This window comes from Brachyhypopomus gauderio, chromosome 19 (assembly GCF_052324685.1).
Source record: "Brachyhypopomus gauderio isolate BG-103 chromosome 19, BGAUD_0.2, whole genome shotgun sequence".
NCBI lineage: Eukaryota > Metazoa > Chordata > Actinopteri > Gymnotiformes > Hypopomidae > Brachyhypopomus > Brachyhypopomus gauderio.
In genome coordinates, this window is record NC_135229.1 from 4,123,337 (window position 1) to 4,143,906 (window position 20,570).

The window sequence follows — 20,570 nt, forward strand, 5'->3', positions numbered from 1 at the left end:
CTACAGCAACACAACTACAGCAACACCGCTACAGCAACTCAACTACAGCAACACAACCACAGTAACACAACTACAGCTACAGCAACACAACTACAGCAACACAGCTACAGTAACACAACCACAGCGACACAACTACAGTAACACAACTACAGCAACACAGCTACAGTAACACAACCACAGCGACACAACTACAGCGACACAACTACAGCGACACAACCACAGTAACACAACTACAGCAACACAACTACAGCAACACAACCACAGTAACACAACTACAGCAACACAACTACAGCAACACAGCTACAGTAACACAACTACAGTAACACAACTACAGCAACACCGCTACAGCAACACAACTACAGCAACACCGCTACAGCAACACAACCACAGTAACACAACCACAGTAACACAACTACAGCGACACAACCACAGCGACACAACCACAGTAACACAACTACAGCAGCACAACTACAGCAACACAACTACAGTAACACAACTACAGCAACACAACCACAGTAACACAACTACAGCAACACAACTACAGCAACACAGCTACAGTAACACAACTACAGCAACACAACTACAGCAACACCGCTACAGCAACACAACTACAGCAACACCGCTACAGCAACACAACCACAGTAACACAACCACAGTAACACAACTACAGCGACACAACTACAGCGACACAACCACAGCAAAACAACCATAGCAACACAACCATAGCAACACCACTACAGCAACACCGCTACATCAACACAACTACAGCTACACCGCTACAGCTACACCGCTACAGCGACACAACCACAGCGACACAACTACAGCAACACAACTACAGCAACACAGCTACGGCGACACAGCTACAGCGACACAGCTACAGCGACACAGCTACAGCGACACAACTACATCAACAGAACTACAGCGACACAACCACAGCAACACAACCACAGCAACACAAACACAGTAACACAGCTATGCTGCAGCTTCAAAAACACAGCAACACTACAGTAACACAACACAGATGCAGGAGATGCTACATTATCAGCACACCACCACAAAAAACACCATAAAACTGTAGGGAGGCTCTGGGTGACACTAATGACGGGTCACACTAACGACGGGTCACATTAACGACGGGTCACACTAACGACGGGTCACACTAACGACGGGTGTCTCCTCAGCGAGCCATAGACGAGAAGTTCCGCTGCGTGGAGGAGAAAGAGAGCGAGGTGCGGCGGCTGCAGCTAGCGCTCCGCGAGAAAGAGCGAGACCTGGAGAGACTACGCTGCATCCTTTCCAACAACGAGGAGACAATCACGGTGGGCAGAACTAGCAGCTATGGCCGTGTAGCTTAGACTAAGACTAAGACTAAGGTCATTCCCAGGTATCCATGGATACAAACATCTGCCAAAAGCAGAGAACATAAACTATATAACCAGAGGGACATTTATATTTAGGGTGTTTTTGATGAGCCTTTGTATGTGTGCGTGCGTGCGTGTGTGTGTGTGTGTGTGTGTGTGTAGAGTCTTGATACCCTGGTGCGTGGTAAGGAGCTGGAGGCGGAGCAGTCTCAGGAAGCGTGTCGGAAGCTGCAGGGTCTTAAAGAGCAGAGTGACAGAAACCACACGGTGGCCCTGCGTGAGAGAGACGGTATCATCAAACAGCTGCACACTACACTGAAGACCCGCAGCAAAGAGGCAGAGGTACACACACACACACACACACACACACACACTCACACACACACACACACACACACTTAGCCTAGAATTTCTTGCTAGCTCATCATGTCTTTGTTGAGCATGTGATGTAGTTTGACGAGTTTAACCAGAGTTTGACCTGTTTAACCTTTCACCATCCCAACTAGTGGCACATTTTGAGCTCTGTGTGTGTGTGTGTGTGTGTGTGTGTGTGTCCTGCAGGACCTGACCACGGCGTTGATGTCTAAAGGCTCCCCCGGCCCAGGCGTCCTGCTGGATGAGCTCAGCTCTCAGCTGGCCCTGAAGGAGCGACTGTTCCAGGATCTGCTGACCGACCGCAGCAGGCAGAGCTCGGAGCACCACACACAGATCCAGGACCTGCTGAGCACCATCAGCTCCAGAGACCAGTACATCAAGGTAGAGATTCCATGATCAAACCTGCACTTCAGCACAATGGCCACAAGGGGGCTCAAGAGGCGGTTATAAACTAACACGGCTTGTCTTCACCCTCTCTCTCTCTCTCTCTCTCTCTCTCTCTCTCTCTATCTCTCTCTCTCTCTCTCTCTCAGGAGAGTGGTGAGAGGTTGAGGCAGGTAATAACAGAGCGGGCTGGGCAGCTGCAGGAACTGCGTGCGCAGCTGTCGTCACGGGAACAGGAGCTGAGTGAGGTGAGGCGAGAGAGGGAGAGAGAGAGAGAGGGAGGGGTTCCCCTGGCAACGGAGATGGAGAGACTGCAGACCATACTGAGGGAGAAAGAGACCCTCATACAGGTCAGAGACATGCACACACACACACCACACACACACACACACACACACACACCACACACACACACGTAAAGCAACACATGATGCGTTTGTTTGTTAGGATCTGATGCAAAGCCAGGAGGAGGTAATGGTGACCACCAGACCACTGGCTGCAGCGCCCGGTACGTTTCTCCCACATGTAGATGAAACCCTCTGTTGTTTGGAAGCGTTGTTTGTTGATATGTTGGTTAGTCATGAGGGTGAGTTGTGTGTGTGTGTGTGTTCTCAACAGGACTGGATGAGAGCAACACAGAACTAGAGCTGCAGGCTGTTAAAGAGGAGCTTCAGATCGCCCTGAAGAAGCAGAAAGAAGCTGAGGTACACACACACACACACACACACACACACACACACTTGCTCTATCCTGTGACCCTCTGTCCTACGTGTCTCTCCGTTCCCAGCGGGAGCTCTCCGAGCTGGGACCTGCTCTGCTCCGGAGACGAGAGGCCCACCCAGGCACCGAGTATCAGGTACCCAGTGTGCAGACCACATACTACTGATGCCTGTAACAACACCCAACAGAAACAGTATCAGAATAACGAGCTCACGTAGCACCACGGTGGAGAGTTTCCTGATGTTTGTATGAGATATAAATACATAATAGTTTTGAAATGGATTTATTGTATGTAGGTTAAATAATCGTGCCTGTGTGTAATATGACATTTGACTTGTGTAAGTATTGTGTAGGTATGAAAGCAGTGTGTGTGTGTGTGTGTGTGTGTGTGTAACACTCTTTTACAGAGCACTCTGGAGCAGTTGGCGTCAGAGTACCAGCATCTGAACCAGGCTCTTCGTGCCGAGAAGAACCTCTACCAGAACCTTTGTCAGATACAGTCTGGAGCAGATAGGTCAGAACCAGCCCGGGGCCCGGAGTTAGCACGTAGCTCCGTGGTACAGTTAGTACGTAGCGGAGATGGTGTGTGGTGTGCAGATGGTCTGTGGGTGATGTGTGGTGTACAGGTGATGTGTGGTGTGTGGGTGGTGTGCGTGCGGGTGATGTGTGGTGCGGGTGGTGTGTGGTGCGGGTGATGTGTGGTGTGTGTGTGGTGTGTGGGTGATGTGTGGTGTGTGGGTGGTGTGCGGGTGATGTGTGGTGCGGGTGGTGTGTGGGTGATGTGTGGTGTGCGGGTGATGTGTGGTGTGCGGGTGATGTGTGGGGTGTGTGTGGTGTGCGGGTGATGTGTGGTGCGGGTAGTGTGCGGGTGATGCCATGTCATTGTCCTGCTTTGCTCCAGCAGTGTGGAGAAGACCCAGGCGTTGCACATGGAACTGGACACTGTTCAGGCTCTGCGTGGGCAGCTGGAGGAGGTCCTGAGCAGGACCCGCGATACGGCTCTGGCACTGGACAGGGCAGCTAAAGCCCCGGCCAACTATGGAGGTGGGCCACAGCTGCGGTCAGGCTGCACCTCGCAAAAGGCCTCCGGGCCAGCAGGGGGCGCCGTTTCAAATTCTGTGTACACGGGTTTGTCTGAAACAAGTTCTACAAGAAAGTGCTTCAACTAACAGAGAATGAACAAATGTACTAATACCGTAACTTGAACCAGCACGGAGGAGCAAGGCGAACAAATGTGACGTTTTATTTTATTTGAAGTACTTATCTTCCGTGTGTTCTAATGCATATTCCTTTGCACATGGGTTTGCATTTGAAGCTTCTTTGGGTGGAAGTGTTCCTGTCTGTTCTGTCATCTCAGTGTGTTTTGTTTGTGTTGTTGATGTTACAGCGTTTCACCTGTAAAGTTCTGGTATCTGTGACCTTAGACTCATTCATTCTTTTACGTTCATCCATTGTTGTTTGCACAAGCAAAATCCCAGACATGACCAACATTTAAATAGAACTGTGCATCACTCATATGGAAGAATATGCCGTAAACCTGATTTGCGTAGCAGCTACTGCTAATTAAACTGAAATAGAGCCAAAGCTAATATGTAAAGATTTTCCCATCATCTGTACAGTTATGCAAATGTCACTGAGCTGGTGTAGGAACACTGATAGCTGTAGCATTGTGCATGACAGTTACAATAGTTACAACAGTTACAATAGCTGCATTACATTACTTCCCAAAGTTAGGAAGATAACTGCTCACACGTGATTGATACAACATGTGGATAGTCACAAACACAGTGCCAAATGAAATTTTGCACTTTTGAAAGTCTTTTTTTTTTGTGCACCAATCAGATTTCTCCACCGATATTTCTTCAGAGAAGCTAAAGGAGGTCATTTTATGTACTTCAAATCTAAAAGAAATAAATCTGCACCAGATTTCATGTTCAGAACTGGTTTTTGTATTTCATTCTAAATGAAAAATGCCATCTAGAACTGCAGCTTCATTAGATATTTTACATTTAGATTTTTAGATATTACATTGTATATTTGATATTTTTCCACAAGGGATGTGATAAAGGACACATCTCTCTTTTGGAGTACAAAATAGCAGATTGTAGTTGTTTTAATACCCGATATTCACAAGGTAAGTATAAGAAACATCAGTATGTTACACTTTCCCCTCATATGGGATTCATTATCAGTATGATCATTTAAGGTAAGACTTGTGTATTCAGTCGTTGAAAAAGGTCCGTAAACATTAATTTGATTTGGCAGCTGAGATACACAGTAGGTCCTCTGGTGTTCATGGACATGTGCCTTCTAACTGTGGGCATGCCCTCCAAACCCTGATTGGAGCTGATGTATATATAGAGTCACAGTTCTGGAAACATCTTTGACAATGTTCAGACCCAGAGGGTTGTAGTCCCCAGTAGTGACACAATGAGCTGTACTGCCAACAAGCAACATCACAAAATACAAGTCCCACAATGCCTGTTTTACCCAGAGGGCAGTGCAGGCTTTCTATGCTTAGTGGTTTCAAAATAATGTGGGTCATGGTGAGAGGCCTTTCAGTGGTTTCTCCACCCTCCCACAACATGCACCTGTGTCCCAGACACAACAGGGTGAAATGTTCTTATCTAGGAATAGTGATAATTTGCTTTACTACACACATTATGAAGGCTCTGCATATTACATAACATTACCATCTGCAACCATGAGTCGGTCCAAAACGCTTTGGTTTGGTGACGCAACAAGCAAATTTTTCAAATCTCAGCCCTGAAATTCCCACATAACTGCAGCACATCCACACAGAATGCCCTTAAGCCCCAGGCCTGTAGGGGGCGTAAGGGTGAGTGTGTAACTACCCCAGACAACTCCGCTCTGCCAACACTCTTCCGCTCCACACGCCATCGTCCAACTTGGCCATTATATATCACGTTTGTGCTGTCCAATACCGTCCATATCATTACCACCCTAATCTGCCCCAGTCCATGCATCCTGTACAAATCCTGATTTTTCTAATAAAAGTCCTCGATAATATGCAGAAGTAGAACATCTCAGGTCTGTGCACAATGGCTTTTTCCACCAGCACCATCTGATTTGCCTGTCTGATGTCATGTCCCTCTGTTAACAATGCTTGCAGTCTAAATCCATTAAGAGTCCAGAGGTGCATGGGTAGTGCATGTTACTGAAGCCTGCTGTACAAACACATGGTTGCTGATATGCACAGTTGTGCTACAACGAGATTTATTGATGGGTTCTCCACCCCCCACCCCATCTCCCCCCTTTCTGGAAACTTATTTTATATAACTGTTCTGGAGTTTCATACCAACCATGTGTGCAACATTTGTGTGACTCATAGCTCATGGAGTTTCTTTTAGCCAAGGAGAGTTTATTGTGGCGTGTTTGGTATTGAACATGAACTGAAGAGCGTGTCCGTTTGTTTGCCTTGGATGTGTGCGAGAGAGAGAGAGAGAGAGAGAGAGGGAGGGAGAGAGGAAGCCATGGGCAGGACTTCAGGAGTTGACTCACTGGCTTCTGAGGAACCTTTCCACGTTAGTCTCGAGTCTGGAAATGTACGGGAAGACAAAACAGAGGGCAACGTTCACCAGATATGGTCAAACAATAACACGAAAAGGCCAACGACAAAGGAATGTGGACGGATGGCTAAAAATAACACCTGAAAACAAATGCGTCAGGAACGAAAATGAGTTTCCTCTCTTCTTCTGTGGATTCATTTTTCTCTCTAGGTTTCAGCACAGATGAGGATGACGATGAGGATGATGATGGCAGTAGCAGTGAAGAATTCACAGACAGCATAGAGGAAGACGATGTGAAACTGACCGCTCATAGTTTGGCTAGTATACAGGTAAACACAGAATACCACGCGAGGAAAACACACCCCGATACAGCATGTATCGACATACTCAATACTTAATACTGAAATGATTCTGACTAACATTCAGATCACATAAATGACAAACCTGCACTTCATGCGTTGAAGTCTAATGGAATTTCAGTTTGTGTGTTAAATCCTAATGCCAAGTGTGACGTTTAAAATAGTTTTTTAATCTGTTAGTGGTTTTTGTTTACCTCCGTGCAGAATGCTGGCATGTCTGGAGAACCAATGAGCAAGGGTCTATCCCAGGGGGCCGTGGGGGTCGGATGGCAGGATGATGCGGGACAGAAGAAGAGAGAAGAAAAAGAGACAAGGGAGGAGAACAGCCAGCTCAGCCAGACTAGCTGTACGACACGCTCTCTGAACAGGTAACACACACACACACACACACACACACACATTCTCTGAACAGAAAAAAATACTGTACTTACTAATACCTCAGCTAATCTCATCATACATAAAAATAAAACAGAATCCAATTAGTGATTTGTAATAATCATTAATATTAAGCGTTTTTTTGTGTTCCTGTCTGTGTCATGAAATGTGTTCCATTCAGAAGTTCTCCTCCAAGACAGCAGGTGGCAAACCCTGAACAGGAGCAGAGCAGAGCTGGATCAAGATCCGTGCCGGAGTCCGGATCCGCATTCAGGACGGACGGAAAGGTATCTGTGAGGTGCAGAAGGCGGGAGCAGAGTGACTCAGACGGACCGAAGCCCCATGGCCCGGCTCGACACAACCGGCATATGCACGGACAGGACGAGGAAGAGGAGGAATATGACGATGAAGATGAGGATGAGGAGGGCACACGGGCCCCCCGGTGCAAGCGCGGGGCCCCAGATGTGACGTTGAGAGAGGGATCGGGGAAGCGGAGATGTACCAGGCCTCACTCTTTGGACCTCGGGGTGCTCCTGGCACACGGGCCTGGAGATTCGGAGCAGGTAAACCACTGTGCCATCTCCCATCTCCATAAGGGTAATGAAGTGGGCGGAGCAAAGCCACAGAAGCCATACAGACGGTTGTATGCTAATTTGTTCCCTGTGGGCGTGGCCCTGTGGCAGGACGTGGGTGTGGAGCGGCAGGTGGAGGGCCAGAGCGGCGGCTCTAGTTCCAGCGGTGGGGGCGGAGCTACAGGGTTCTGGCAGCACGTGGAGGCGGGGCTCCGGGAACAGGCAGACCGTCTCCGTAGCGACCTGGCTCTGAGCCGGCAGGAAAGCAGGGACCTGCAGGAGAGACTGATGGTGTCTGAAGCCACAGTCCACGCACAGGCTGAACAACTGAAGGACTACAGGGACCTGCTGAGTGAGTGGAAAGGCGCTCTCTCTCTCTCTCTGTCTCTCCCTCTCTCTCACTCTCTCTCTCTCTCTCTCACTCTCTCACTCTCTCTCTCTCTCTCTCTCTCTCTCTGTCTCTCTCTCTCTGTCTCTCTCTCTGTCTCTCTCTCTCTCTCTCTGTCTCTCCCTCTCTCTCACTCTCTCTCTCTCTCTCTCTCTCACTCTCTCTCTCTCTCTCTCTCTGTCTCTCTCTCTGTCTCTCTCTCTCTCTCTCTGTCTCTCTGTCTGTCTGTCTCTCTCTCTCTCTCTCTCTCTCACACACACACACACACACACACACACACACACACACACACACACACACACACACACACACACACACACACTTATTTGTCATTGGTAGTGGTAGAGGTTGGACACAAATGCGAGCCTTTATGTGGTTTATTATGAAGGATACAAAGACAACTACACTAAAGACTATCAAACACAGATAAACAAGACTAAAGACAACAAATACGTGATACTAAATACAATCATAGACAAATCAATGAACAAGGACATCAACATATTTAATATATATAGCAACATAGACCACCAAAGTCACACGAAGAAAACCTGCATACTTACTATAAAGTGACAAGACAAACACAAAGCAAACAACAAAACTAGTAACAGAGACAGGATAGAACACAAGATATACAAGACACGAGCTGACACCAGAAAAACTAGAATATCTAATGCAGAAACTGGGATCGAAACAGCAAGGCCTATGTGCAAACTTTAACTAAAAACATGGGATATAAATACAGGAGGAAATGCGGAGTGAAACTAGGAACAGGCCAATAATACTAATGAGAAGGCAGAGATCAAGGATGGGGCGTGAAGGCAGACACGAAAGAAAATTCAAAATAAAAGCATGCATAAAAGGAACCAGGAAATAAAATGAAAACAAGGTGTTGCTATGGGGAACCACAGAGATGGAGGGGGTGATTGTGACACAGTGATTTTTTCTCTCTCAGCGGAGAGCGCTGTGCAGCGGGACAGTAAGCAGGTGCAGGTGGACCTGCAGGACCTGGGCTACGAGACGAGTGGCCGCAGTGAGAACGAGGCCGAGAGGGAGGACGCCAGCAGCCCGGGTACAAACCGCACCACAGCTGCCAAACTACCAAACTACACCACACCACAGCTGCCAAACTACACACTGCCCAATCACAGAGCCCAACTACCAAACTACACCACATCACAGCTGCCAAACTACATGCTGCCCAATCACAGAGCCCAACTACCAAACAACACCACAGCTGCCAAACTATATACTGCCCAATCACAGAGCCCAACTATCAAACTACGTACTTCAACTGTCCAATCACAGTCATACATCAAACTACATGCCTCAGCCGTCCACTGTGCTCTGGTCTGACTGCTGCTTATTCTGCTCCTTCCAGAGTTTGACGATCTGGAGATGTGCACCTCCCTCTCCCGGGAGCACTACGGCGACGGTGGGGGGGGCGGGCCCGGTAAACCCTGGGCTTGGCACGGAAGCGGCGGCGGCAACAGTGGCGATGCGGGTCAGCCCGACGACGCTTCATCGCTCCACTGCCTGGTGCAGGACCTGCGGGCGCAACTCTCTCGATGCCATAGGGTGATCCGGGGGCTTCAGCTGCGTGTGCGCTCCCTCTCCGCCACCTCTGATTACGCCTCCAGCCTCGAGCGCACCCCACGCAAGGTAGCATCGATTCCCTAAACGTACCGTATCCTTGTAGGATTTGTTTTGTGTTGTGGTAGTATTATATCGTGGGTTTAAAGATATCGTAGGTATCATATTGTATCGAAGGTATCGTATCGTATCGTGAGTTTAAATGTATCATAGGTATCATATTGTATCAAAGGTATCGTATCGTATCGTGGGTTTAAAGGCATCGCAGGTATCATATTGTATTGAAGGTATCGTATCGTAGGTATCATATTGTATCGAATGGACCATATCTTCATATTGTATCGTGGGTTGTTTCCTCACCCGGCTGTGCTCTGGCAGGTGAACTGGGCATTCCAGGTCTCTCCAAGCCCCAGTGCCATGGAGGAGGACGAGGGCTGGCAGTCAGACGGGCCGGTGCGGGGCCCCGTGCGGCCCAACAGGGAACTGCAGGAGCTGGTGTCCCGCGTGGCCTTGCTGGAGGAGCAGGTTCGCAGCGCCAGGCTGGAGGGGAAAGGAGGTGCAGAGGAGGGCAAGAGTGCCACCTGGCCAGGGTGAGAGGAAACGGCACCGTAAAATGCACTTTTACTAGGTAAATGGCACACTTCCACAAACTAACTCCTCTATTTTTTTGGCTGCCCAGGAAGTACAACACCCTGATCCAGGCGCAGGCCCGGGAGCTGTCGCACCTGCGGCAGAGGATGAGGGAGGGGCGGGGCATCTGCCACATCCTGACCCAGCACCTGGGCGACACCACCAAGGCCTTTGAGGAGCTGCTCCGGGCCAACGACATCGACTACTACATGGGTCAGAGTTTCAGAGAGCAGCTCTCACAGAGCACTTCCCTAGCACAGAGGATCAGCATTAAGATCAGTGGGAGTGAGTACACACACACACACACACACACACACACACACACACACACACACACACACACACACATACACACACACACACACACACACACACACACACACACACACACACATGGACACATACACACACACACACACACACACACACACACACACACACACACACACACACACACACACACACATGGACACATATACACTCATGTGCAACCATAGTGCAGTATTGAACAGTTTCTCTGTCATTTGTTCGTTCACAGGAGATCGGTCAGAGCTGCAGGATGACAAAATGGGACATGAGCTGCTAGCTTTAAGGTAATTTGTTTGTGTGTGTTTGTGTGTGTGTGTGTGTGTGTGTGTGTGCATCTGAAAAGTAAACTTATTGTTTGTTGAAGTATACAGAATCTATACAAACTGCATTCCCAACATCAGTAAATACAGCAGTCATCATGTGTGTGTGTGTGTGTGTGTGTGTGTGTGTGTGTGTGTGTGTGTGTGTGTGTGTGTGTAGACTGAGTAAGGAGCTCCAGGAGAAGGACAAGATCATCGAGTCTCTCCACACCAAACTGCAGCGGCCGCCTGACACCCCCACCAGCAGCCGGCCGCCCTCCGAAACAACGGACCAATCAGACCGCACTTCCTTTGTGTCCGACGACAGGGGCTCCACCAATGAGGACCTGGATCTGTGTTCCGACGTGGACGCCATCAGTGAATACGCCCAGCAGGATCCAGCACCCAGACCTGACGATGCAGGTATGGAAACTGCAGTACACACACACACACAGTCACGCACACAAACACACACACAGGAATGTGCATTTAACTAAATACACGCAAACACGCGTACACACGCAGTGAGACCAGGTGCACCGTAACCGTCTTCTTTAGGTCCGCCTGTCTGTGCTCTCTTGCAGACCGCCCCTCCCTCTTCCATGTCCCCGGCTATATTCAGCCCCCTATTGCCCCCTACAGGCCCACGGAGGGTAAAACAGGTAGGCCAGGGTCAGTCAGCATGGTGTGGAATAACTGTTTAGCACATCCATGCTCTTTATATAGTGCAGTAGTCTAACGCTCCTGCGCCCGTCTCTAGGTCTGTGTTCTGCACAGATGTCCAGCTTTTTGCCCTTGGCCCAGAACAACTATTGGTCCAGCTCCTCGAATACCTTAACCTTTGACCCCTTGCCCTTCACTGGTCCTGATGCCGGGCTGTTAGCCTCAGGACTCTATCACCAGGGCCTGCGCAAACCACCAGTCCGAAGTGAGCACACAGCTTGCGTGTGTGTGTGTGTGTGTTCCTGTCCATAATGTAGCTTGTACCTAACAGACAAATACATTTTATCATTTTTAGATCTAATAAATGATTAGACTCATGGATTTGTAGTGTCTACGGTTGTTGCAGCTACTGACAACATGCAACATGATGTGAACACACATATACAAAACCTGACCACACATACACATACAATGCTTCACATAATACCATAAATATCCATCTACTCAATATGTTCAAAGTCATGAACAGACTAACTTACCAGTGTGAGAGCAGCATGTTCTATCATTGATTCCCCCAAACACCCCCCCCCCCCCCCAACCGCAACTTACTCTGTGCCCGACACGAGTGTCAGTATCCCTGCGATGTCTCAATCCTGAACATGTCTCTCTTTGTGTTGTCTGAACCAGGTTTCAGTTTACCTCATTCTCTGAGCAGCTACGCACTCATGGGCCCCACACCTACCGATTCTGCCAGATACACCCCACAACTATCCCAGCATTCCCTGGGACATCCCCTGAAAACGGATGGTGGCCTGGTGGCAGCCCTTACACCGTGGGGCACAGATGACATGTCTGAGCCAATCAGAGGCCTCGCTGGAACGCCTGCTTACCAATCAGGGAATCACTCAGGTGTGTCAATTACGTCCAATGTAGTTCTGCATAGTTAACAGAGCAGATCAGTGTGGAACCATGACAAGTACACGTCTGTCCAATTGAAACATGTGTGTGTGTGTGTGTGTGTTCTCAGACATGGGTCTGATTGAAGAACACCTGCAGGAGATCCGGACTCTGCGCCAGAGGCTGGAGGACTCCATCAGGACCAATGAGAGTCTTCGCCAGCAGCTCCAGGGTCGCCTGGCCACCGCCCCCAGCACCGGAGGTGAGAGGGACACGCCCCTCTCCTTCCCCCCTCCAGAGGGTCCCGTCTGTGCCTGCGGGCATGATGGGAGCTCAGGGGGGAATACTACATCACTGTGTGTGTCCCCCTTAATTCTGTGTGTCGAGCTACAGTACAACACTGTGTAGAAAATGTGTCATGAACCAAACAAAATAATGCATACGATGCTTACAGGAGATTTATGTCTCTGTGCTTTGAAGTTATATTGAAATCCAGTTCTGCTCAGTCTGCTGTTACGTGTTTTTCACTGAAGGGCTTGTGTCTCTACCCCCCCCCCCCCCCCCCCACAGCTCCCACCAACATCTACATCCAGGGCCTGGACACTGTCACACAACTGTCCAATGAGATTCGAGTTCTTAAGGAGGAGAATCTGAGTCTTCAGTCAAAACTGCAGGCCAACAAGGGTATGTTTACTTATAGGGGTATGTTTACTTACAGGGTTATGTTTACTTACAGGGGTGCGTTTACTTACTGGGGTACGTTTACTTACAGAGGTATGTTTACTTACAGGGGTACAGGCTTTATCACTCAGTTTCCACCCCCAAAATCCAAAATTTGTATATAGTTCATACAACTATATCCAGTCCCAACTATTATATATATTATAGAATTATATAGACAGAATTATATGTAATTCTGTCTATATAATTCTATAATATATATAATATTCTATATTATATATAATTCTGTCCGTTATTACTGCTCTGTTGTGTTTTCTGTAGACAGTGGTAAGGAGGTGGAGCAGCTGCAGGAGGCGGTGCTGTCTGGGCGGGCCCGACTGAAGCAGGCGGAGTTAGAGGCGGAGCAATGGAAGGAGGAGCTACGGCGGCTGCAGGCGCACGGGTGTGAGCAGAGTCAGCAGATCCAACATCTACGGCAGGAACGACTGAACAACCAGCAGCACAGCAACAAGTAAGAGCGTCCGCCATCACGGCAGGATTCACCGCCGAACCACACACGCGTGGCACTCACGGGTGTGTGTGTGTGTGTGTGTGTGTGTGTGTGTGTGTGTGTGCAGGCTGCAGCATGAGGTGAGTCTGCTTCAGCAGCAGCTGTCTGAGAGCAGGCACCTCCTGCACTCTCTGCAGTGTGAGCTGCAGCTGTACGATCGTGTGTGTGCAGGATACAAGAGCGCCCCCACAGGTGAGACGCCACTACTGCACACTTCGGTATTACCTTGACCTTGGTAAAAATAGCGTTTACACACATACCCAAACGCTCTGTTCATCTCTCCTTTGTCCCCTTTGTTTTCTTTTTTTCTAATTTGTCTTTCCCCACCCCCTCTGTCCCGCCCCCTTGCCCCTCCCACTCCGGCCAGGCCGCGGCCCCGAGCTGCCGTACCTCTGCGGCCCCGGCGTGGGCGAGCTGGCAGGGCTGCTGGTGGAGGTTCGTGCCCTGCGGGCGCAGCTGCACGGGCAGCTGACGGCGGTGGGGGCGGGGTTGGGGGCGGAGCCACGGCCCACGTCCCTCGTCCCCGCCAGCCCGCTGCGCGACGCCCTCTACAGGAGGCAACTGCTGCACGGTGAGACAGACCAACAGACCGGGTCCATTACACCTGCCCGTTTTTAAAGTCGGGCCCCCGTATCTTTGTAACTGCGCCTAACAGGACATGAATCATGATCGTAACTGTGATCGTAACAGTAGATGATTTGTGTCGTGTGTAACGAAAGTTCCACTGAGTGCAGTTTTAATGTGCTGACACACCAGAACCATTATGCCTACACTGCATAAATGCGTAACTGCTGTGAGTGCATATATATGCTTGCGTGTGCGCGTGTTTGCATGCGTGTGCTAACCTGCATGCTGGGTGTGTCCTGCAGACCCGTCTCCCTCCCCTCCTGTGCGGGACGTCGGCCCGTTCCCCGCGGGTCCGCCCTACTCCCCCTATTCCGAGCTGGAGGAGATCTCGCTCACCGCCAATGGTGTGGGCATGCTACGTGCTAACAACACTCACCTTACTCTACTCGATTATGCCTCTCGAACAAGTGTCCCCTGATTACGTCAATAGTTCGGACTTTAATAGTCCCACCTTATTTACAATATATATCTATCATAATAATATTGTCTCTCTCTCTCTCCTCGTCATGATTTCTCCGTCTCCTCTCCGCTTCTCTCTCAGATTCTCTGGAGACCCACGCCGAGCTGGAGGGGGAGGCCCCGGACGGGTCGTTCGCCAACAGGAACGGGCGTCACGTCGTGGGGCACGTGGACGACTTCAGCGCCCTGCAGCAGCAGGTCCTGGAGGGCAGGGGCCTGGTGCAGCGGATGGAGGCCACACTGCAGACGTGTCTCCACACCGCCACCATGGAGGTGGATGCCGGCCAGGTGAGGGCGCCACTCTCCACCCCCTCCACACCCCCTCCACCCCCTCCACACCCCCTCCACTCTCCACCCCTCCACCCCCTCCACACCCCCTCCACACCCCCTACACCCCTCCACCCCCTCCACCCCCTCCACACCCCCTCCACCCCCTCCACACCCCCTCCACCCCCTCCACTCTCCACCCCCTCCACCCCCTCCACCCCCTCCACCCCCTCCACTCTCCACCCCCTCCACCCCCTCCACACCCCCTCCACCCCCTCCACACCCCCTCCACACCCCCTCCACTCTCCACCCCTCCACCCCCTCCACACCCCCTCCACTCTCCACCCCTCCACCCCTCCACACCCCCTACACCCCTCCACCCCCCCTACACCCCCTACACCCCTTCCACCCCCTCCACACCCTCCACTCTCCACCCCCTCCACCCCCTCCACTCTCCACCCCCTCCACACCCTCCACACCCTCCACACCCTCCACACCCCCTCCACCCCCTCCACTCTCCACACCCTCCACCCCTCCACCCCCTCCACTCTCCACCCCCTCCACACCCTCCACCCCCTCCACCCCCTCCGGGCCGCCCGCGCACTTTGTGAAGGGAACGTAAACCCACAAAGAGGAACGGCGAGGAACTGGATTAGGAGTTTTTGGAATTGGAAACTTGAGATTTTAGATCTCATGATTTGTAGAAATGTTAAATAAATATATATTTCTCTTTGTCATATAAAATAAAGATTATGGACTCAAATGCTACATGAATTAGAATATTTTTGTATTGTCATTACTCTAATGAAGGTGAACAGTTCCGTGTGTTTACTGGTCTCAGAACAGATCTTTAGTGCTAGGGTGGAGCTTTAGTGCCCCAACATCTCCCTTCTCGGTCCCTCTCTGATCGTCTCTCTCCCTTTGGCCCACCAGGCGCTGGACTATGCAAGTATGAGATCTCTGCTAGCCAACACAAAGACACTGGGCCAGATTCTGGAGGAGGCCGTCTCTCTGCTCAAGATGTTCTGGAGGGCGGCCCTTCCCAGCAGCGATGCCGCCGCCCATCTCCTCCAGAAGGTGGGCGGTGTTCCTCAGTCTGTTTGCACATGCGTGTGTTGGTGGACAAGCTTAAAAAGGGATCCAGGATCGATTGTGAAACTTGGGGTGTAAGAAACAGGAGCCTGGTCCGTTAACCGCCGTGACCGATGATGTACGTGTGTGTGTGTGTGTGTGTTCACAGGAGCAGTCCATGAGGGAGGAGATCCGTTCTCTGCGTTTGAAGTTAGCAGAGCAGGAGGAGGTTCTTCAGAGCACCATCCAGAGGCTGAGGAGCACCAACCGCTCCAAAGAGAGCATGGAGACCTTCATCGTCAACCAGCGTCAGTGTCTCCCCCCCCCCCCCCCCTACGCTACGGTCATAACCGTATTTCAGCTGTATCGACAGGGCCGGTGAGGAGTGTGTGGTGAGTCTCTGTGAGTAATCGGTCTCTCTCTGTCCACACCAGTGTCCAGGACCCGGGATGTGCTGAAGAAAGCCAGGGCCAATCTGGAGGTGAGAGGTTTTCACTTTGGCTGCTTTTATTCACCTGCGTGTGGATCCACGTGCGCATGGAAGAGGCCTTGTTGTCCTTTGTCCCCCTGTCCTCACTTTGTGTGTCTCTTGCTCCTCCCTTCTACCTTTTCTTGCTCTCTCTCTCTCTCTTTCTTTGTCTGTGTTTCTCTCCCTGAATGAATCCAGAAGAACGAGCTCAGGATTTCCTCTTTAAGCTCCTCCTCTTCCTCCTCTCGCCACGGTAACGGTCCGGTCTGTGCCGTGCCGCGCGCACCTCTCTCCGTCTCTGCTTGCGCTGCCTCTTGACCTCGCTGCTTTTCCCATGACATCACTTCCTCTTCCTGTCAGCTCTGTCCTAAACCCATCTAACCCAAACCCAAACCCATCTCTTATACTGTCTTATACTGTAATGCGTTTTAACTCTGTGGTTGAAATGGCAACATTAGCTGCTATAGTTAGCCGGCCGTTTGTCACCTTGATCAAGAAAAACATTCACAGACCTTATAAAAGAGAAAAGATCAGGAAGAAAGGGCTCATGTGGTATGTGGGCGGAGTCATAAATATCAGTAATAGAAACAGCAATACTGAGAGCATTTACACTTCTAACAGGAGATGCATGGCCTTAAACATACTGAAAAGCATACATTGTAACGTCTTCCTAACAACATTTCTCTTTGAGCAGTTAAAACACCAACATATTAATTACAAATTGTCCACATCTACCACTGGAGTCCATTCTAACTCCCACCTGCTTCCATAAATCATCAGTGTTAACAGAATAATGGACTTGCGGTCACATGCCACCGAGCTGTCCACCTTTGCTGTGAGAAGCTCAGACATGCTGATGGATCTTCCTGCCACGTCTGAATGCTTTGACGTCGGCCCCTTCTTTCAGCAGGATGGCGGTCTTCACCCTGGAGTAGCGTTAGACCTGCCGTCACGTTGATGTTTTACGCCGGTGTTTCCTCTTTGTTCCTGTCCAGGTAAAGTCCCCAACGCTGCCTACCCAAAGTCTCCTGATTGGGTTGGCGTGACCCCTGAGGTCGCAGCAGGAGGGGTCGGTCGAAGGCTCGCTGCGAAGCAGGACAAGGAGTGCCTTCTCAAAACGACCTCCTGAACCAGCCAAGACGAGACACCTCCTCTCCACCTCCCTGCCTTACCCCCCTCCTCGTCTCTCCTCAACCCCCTCTTCCCCATCCCTGATCTCTCCATACCTCAACTGAAGAAAGAAAGAAAAAAAACACGACTCAGTCAACCTGTGGGTTTTGCCTTGTGCAACGGAAGATGCTTCATGGATGTTGTTGCGTGCGTCCCGGTTGCCATTGAATGTTTTTTCCTCGCCATGGCAAACCTATGGACGGTTTAAAAGTGTGGTTGCATGTTAGTGCCGGGTGAGAAGACACGTGCACGTTGATAATCCGCATAAGACACAAAGAAACTAACGTCTAATAGAACAGAACTGCTGCCACTGGACACAAATCGCACAGTGTGGCAGTTTGCCATTTAAGATGAAGCTTTTTTTTTGTTTGTTTGTTTGCTTTGCAAATGACTGCCAGCGAATCCCTTTGAGAAACTCAGGGATTTTAGGCAAGGAAACAGTGTAAGCTAAACGTTTTGTGAGAAGCTGTCTGTGAGTGGCTCACCGGCCGTTCTGCCAGTTCTCGGACCTAACCGGTGCCTCCAATCAAAACCCAGACAGCATTCGCCTGACACCATTGTAGTAGTTTAAAAAAATCGCTGCTGATCCAAACCCCAGCAGCTCCTTAACGGAGCTCTACCGCTCCTGAGAGAGGTTCACGCGAGCATGTGCAATAAGGTGTTTGTTACTCGATGCAGTTGTGCCAGTTTTCATCAACAATGGAACTGAGTATTAATTTTATTTCCTGAAGCTGAAAGACCGTCGGTGCAATATTACGACTAGTATTATCACGATTATTAATCATCCTTTAAAACTACTGATGTTCTTGGACAGTATTTGCATGGTGGAGATAGAAAAGGAAAATAGCTCCTTTGTGTTGTATGGTGAGGCTCGCCAGTACTTGCCAAAGTTTGATGTAGTTTCTTCTTCGTTTTCACCTCGTCCGTACCATTACATGAGGAGTTCGTCTGATATTTCTTTGCTAAATGTTCAGCGTGAAACCCTCATAGAGTGCCATTATAACAACTTGTTCGGAATCCTTAAACTGATGTGACATAGTTGGGTCGTGAAGGTATAGAATTTTCTGTTTAATGTTCATTAGCGAATATATGGAATAGGTGATTGGACCAAAATACATTGTGGTTATTACACAAAGCAGTTTTGCGCCACTGGTCTCCAGATGTTGAGGGCATGAAAATGATCAATTGGGCATTGAACAGTTTAGCATGGTCCTCTTGAGCGTGAAAGCGTCATAACCTCCATGTCTGCTGAAACGGTGACAAACTTTGGCAAGGACCCGGTGGGACCAATGTAACCTACTGATGCCACGATAGAGTACCCAGTCACGGTTTGAGGTGTTCAGGTGTTCCTTGCTAGCTGCTCGTAGATTTCTGCTGCTACATGTCTTGTCTTTTTCTTGTTTTCCTTCACAGCGCTGTATATAACCTGCTTTTTGATGCAGTGTCATTGTGGTTTACTATGTTAAGTGTCCTCTCTCTTTCTTTCTCTTTCATATATGTATATATATATATATATATATATATATATATATATATATATATATATATATATATATATATATAATTTATGTATATGCTCAAAGGTTCAGTATCTGGGTAGCTGTGCAATAGCAACACTTCAAGGTTAATCCTAATGTCAAGGGTAATCCTTCATTTTGAACTGGTTTGCTACTTTCAGCTTTCTGAGTGTGTCTGTCCGCAAATAAATGCTCCTGTGTACATTTGGCTAGTTGCAAGATTGAGATGCCTTGCACCATGATCCTTAGAGAGGATTGTAATGTAGTGTTTTTTTCGTAGCCCCTTTGCTATAAAGCTTCAGGAAATGTTGCTTTGCCTGCATTTAAGCCAGAAAAACTGTATAGTTCATTATCAGCAGCAAAAAAAGAGAAATACATTCTTGGAGCTGTTGCTTGTTGGTTATCGTAGATTGTGGCATGTTTCAAAGTCACATGTCTGGCATTGTTTGGGTGAGGATTATTTTGTCAATAGGAAAATGCCAGAACCATGAGTATTTTGCCAAAAACAAATCAGAGAAATATTTCTAACTAGAATGGTACGGGGCCTTTTACCACATGATCAGATAGCTACAGCCACAAGACCGTTCCTATAAGAGACTGACCTTTCGGCTTAATTGCTTCAGCTACTGGGATTTGGGAAATCAGCCAAGGATTTGATTTAGAAAGATTAAGATTACCAAAGCCAAGCCATTTTTTGAAAGTGTAAATTTGAGTGCAAGGCAGTTCAATTTGAGCTGAGCCAAAGCCCCAGTGTGAGCAGGACCTGCGCTGTAACCAGCAACATGGCCGCGTGGTTCCAAGAACTGTATGATGTGTACATACTGACTGAACTGTTTTGTTGACATGGAAACAAATGTATTTGTGTCATGCAATAAAAGATCATAGATCCATTGGAGTCCGTCTTCGTGCCTGTTGTCCTGGCATTTTGCAGAGAGATTTAAATTTTAATTGTTGTAAATGTTTTACTGTTATAAATCCTTTCATAAATATACTGCAGTTTCAAAGCTACAAGGACAACTAATATTTCTAAACCCCGAGAGGACAGCACAGTGACATATCTGTTTGCTGTGAATATATAATAACGTTTAAGTCATTCTGTTTAATGCTAAACTTCTGTAAATTGCACTTCTACTGTCCAACAATGAATACTGAGTTGACTTTGGGATAATGCTGACTTTAGTGCTAGGCTGAACTCCAGGTCAAGCGTGCAGTTTTGAGTCTTAAATTCGGGATTTGTGGCCATCTTTAACACTGCGCTCCACAGAAGAAACACTCGAGGAGGGACTGGACACTCTTCTCACTCA

The 20,570-nt window shown here is 49.1% G+C and overlaps 1 protein-coding gene across 8 annotated transcripts in view; it reads left to right on the forward strand.

The window, feature by feature from the left end:
- Window positions 1–20,161, forward strand: part of LOC143483288 (myomegalin) — a 46,907-nt gene extending 26,746 nt beyond the window's left edge. For 2 of the 8 annotated variants that reach the window (XM_076982114.1, XM_076982106.1), the window contains 34 exons: window positions 1,182–1,319; window positions 1,524–1,703; window positions 1,923–2,117; window positions 2,270–2,470; window positions 2,568–2,628; window positions 2,739–2,824; window positions 2,908–2,976; window positions 3,248–3,354; window positions 3,742–3,884; window positions 6,581–6,699; window positions 6,934–7,097; window positions 7,286–7,667; window positions 7,788–8,028; window positions 9,020–9,136; window positions 9,446–9,726; window positions 10,036–10,247; window positions 10,337–10,572; window positions 10,826–10,880; window positions 11,077–11,318; window positions 11,480–11,557; window positions 11,656–11,823; window positions 12,246–12,467; window positions 12,586–12,717; window positions 13,026–13,139; window positions 13,458–13,647; window positions 13,754–13,878; window positions 14,054–14,257; window positions 14,556–14,657; window positions 14,855–15,060; window positions 15,973–16,116; window positions 16,280–16,418; window positions 16,545–16,591; window positions 16,778–16,832; window positions 17,575–20,161. In XM_076982114.1, the coding sequence (XP_076838229.1) occupies window positions 1,182–1,319; window positions 1,524–1,703; window positions 1,923–2,117; window positions 2,270–2,470; window positions 2,568–2,628; window positions 2,739–2,824; window positions 2,908–2,976; window positions 3,248–3,354; window positions 3,742–3,884; window positions 6,581–6,699; window positions 6,934–7,097; window positions 7,286–7,667; window positions 7,788–8,028; window positions 9,020–9,136; window positions 9,446–9,726; window positions 10,036–10,247; window positions 10,337–10,572; window positions 10,826–10,880; window positions 11,077–11,318; window positions 11,480–11,557; window positions 11,656–11,823; window positions 12,246–12,467; window positions 12,586–12,717; window positions 13,026–13,139; window positions 13,458–13,647; window positions 13,754–13,878; window positions 14,054–14,257; window positions 14,556–14,657; window positions 14,855–15,060; window positions 15,973–16,116; window positions 16,280–16,418; window positions 16,545–16,591; window positions 16,778–16,832; window positions 17,575–17,708 (5,289 nt within the window). In that variant the 3' untranslated portion in view covers window positions 17,709–20,161. Of the gene's footprint in view, window positions 1–1,181; window positions 1,320–1,523; window positions 1,704–1,922; window positions 2,118–2,269; window positions 2,471–2,567; window positions 2,629–2,738; window positions 2,825–2,907; window positions 2,977–3,247; window positions 3,355–3,741; window positions 3,885–6,580; window positions 6,700–6,933; window positions 7,098–7,285; window positions 7,668–7,787; window positions 8,029–9,019; window positions 9,137–9,445; window positions 9,727–10,035; window positions 10,248–10,336; window positions 10,573–10,825; window positions 10,881–11,076; window positions 11,319–11,479; window positions 11,558–11,655; window positions 11,824–12,245; window positions 12,468–12,585; window positions 12,718–13,025; window positions 13,140–13,457; window positions 13,648–13,753; window positions 13,879–14,053; window positions 14,258–14,555; window positions 14,658–14,854; window positions 15,061–15,972; window positions 16,117–16,279; window positions 16,419–16,544; window positions 16,592–16,777; window positions 16,844–17,574 lie in introns of all 8 variants that reach the window. The other 6 variants (XM_076982108.1, XM_076982109.1, XM_076982107.1 and 3 more) reach the window with 6 other exon arrangements.
- Window positions 20,162–20,570: the final 409 nt, after the last annotated feature.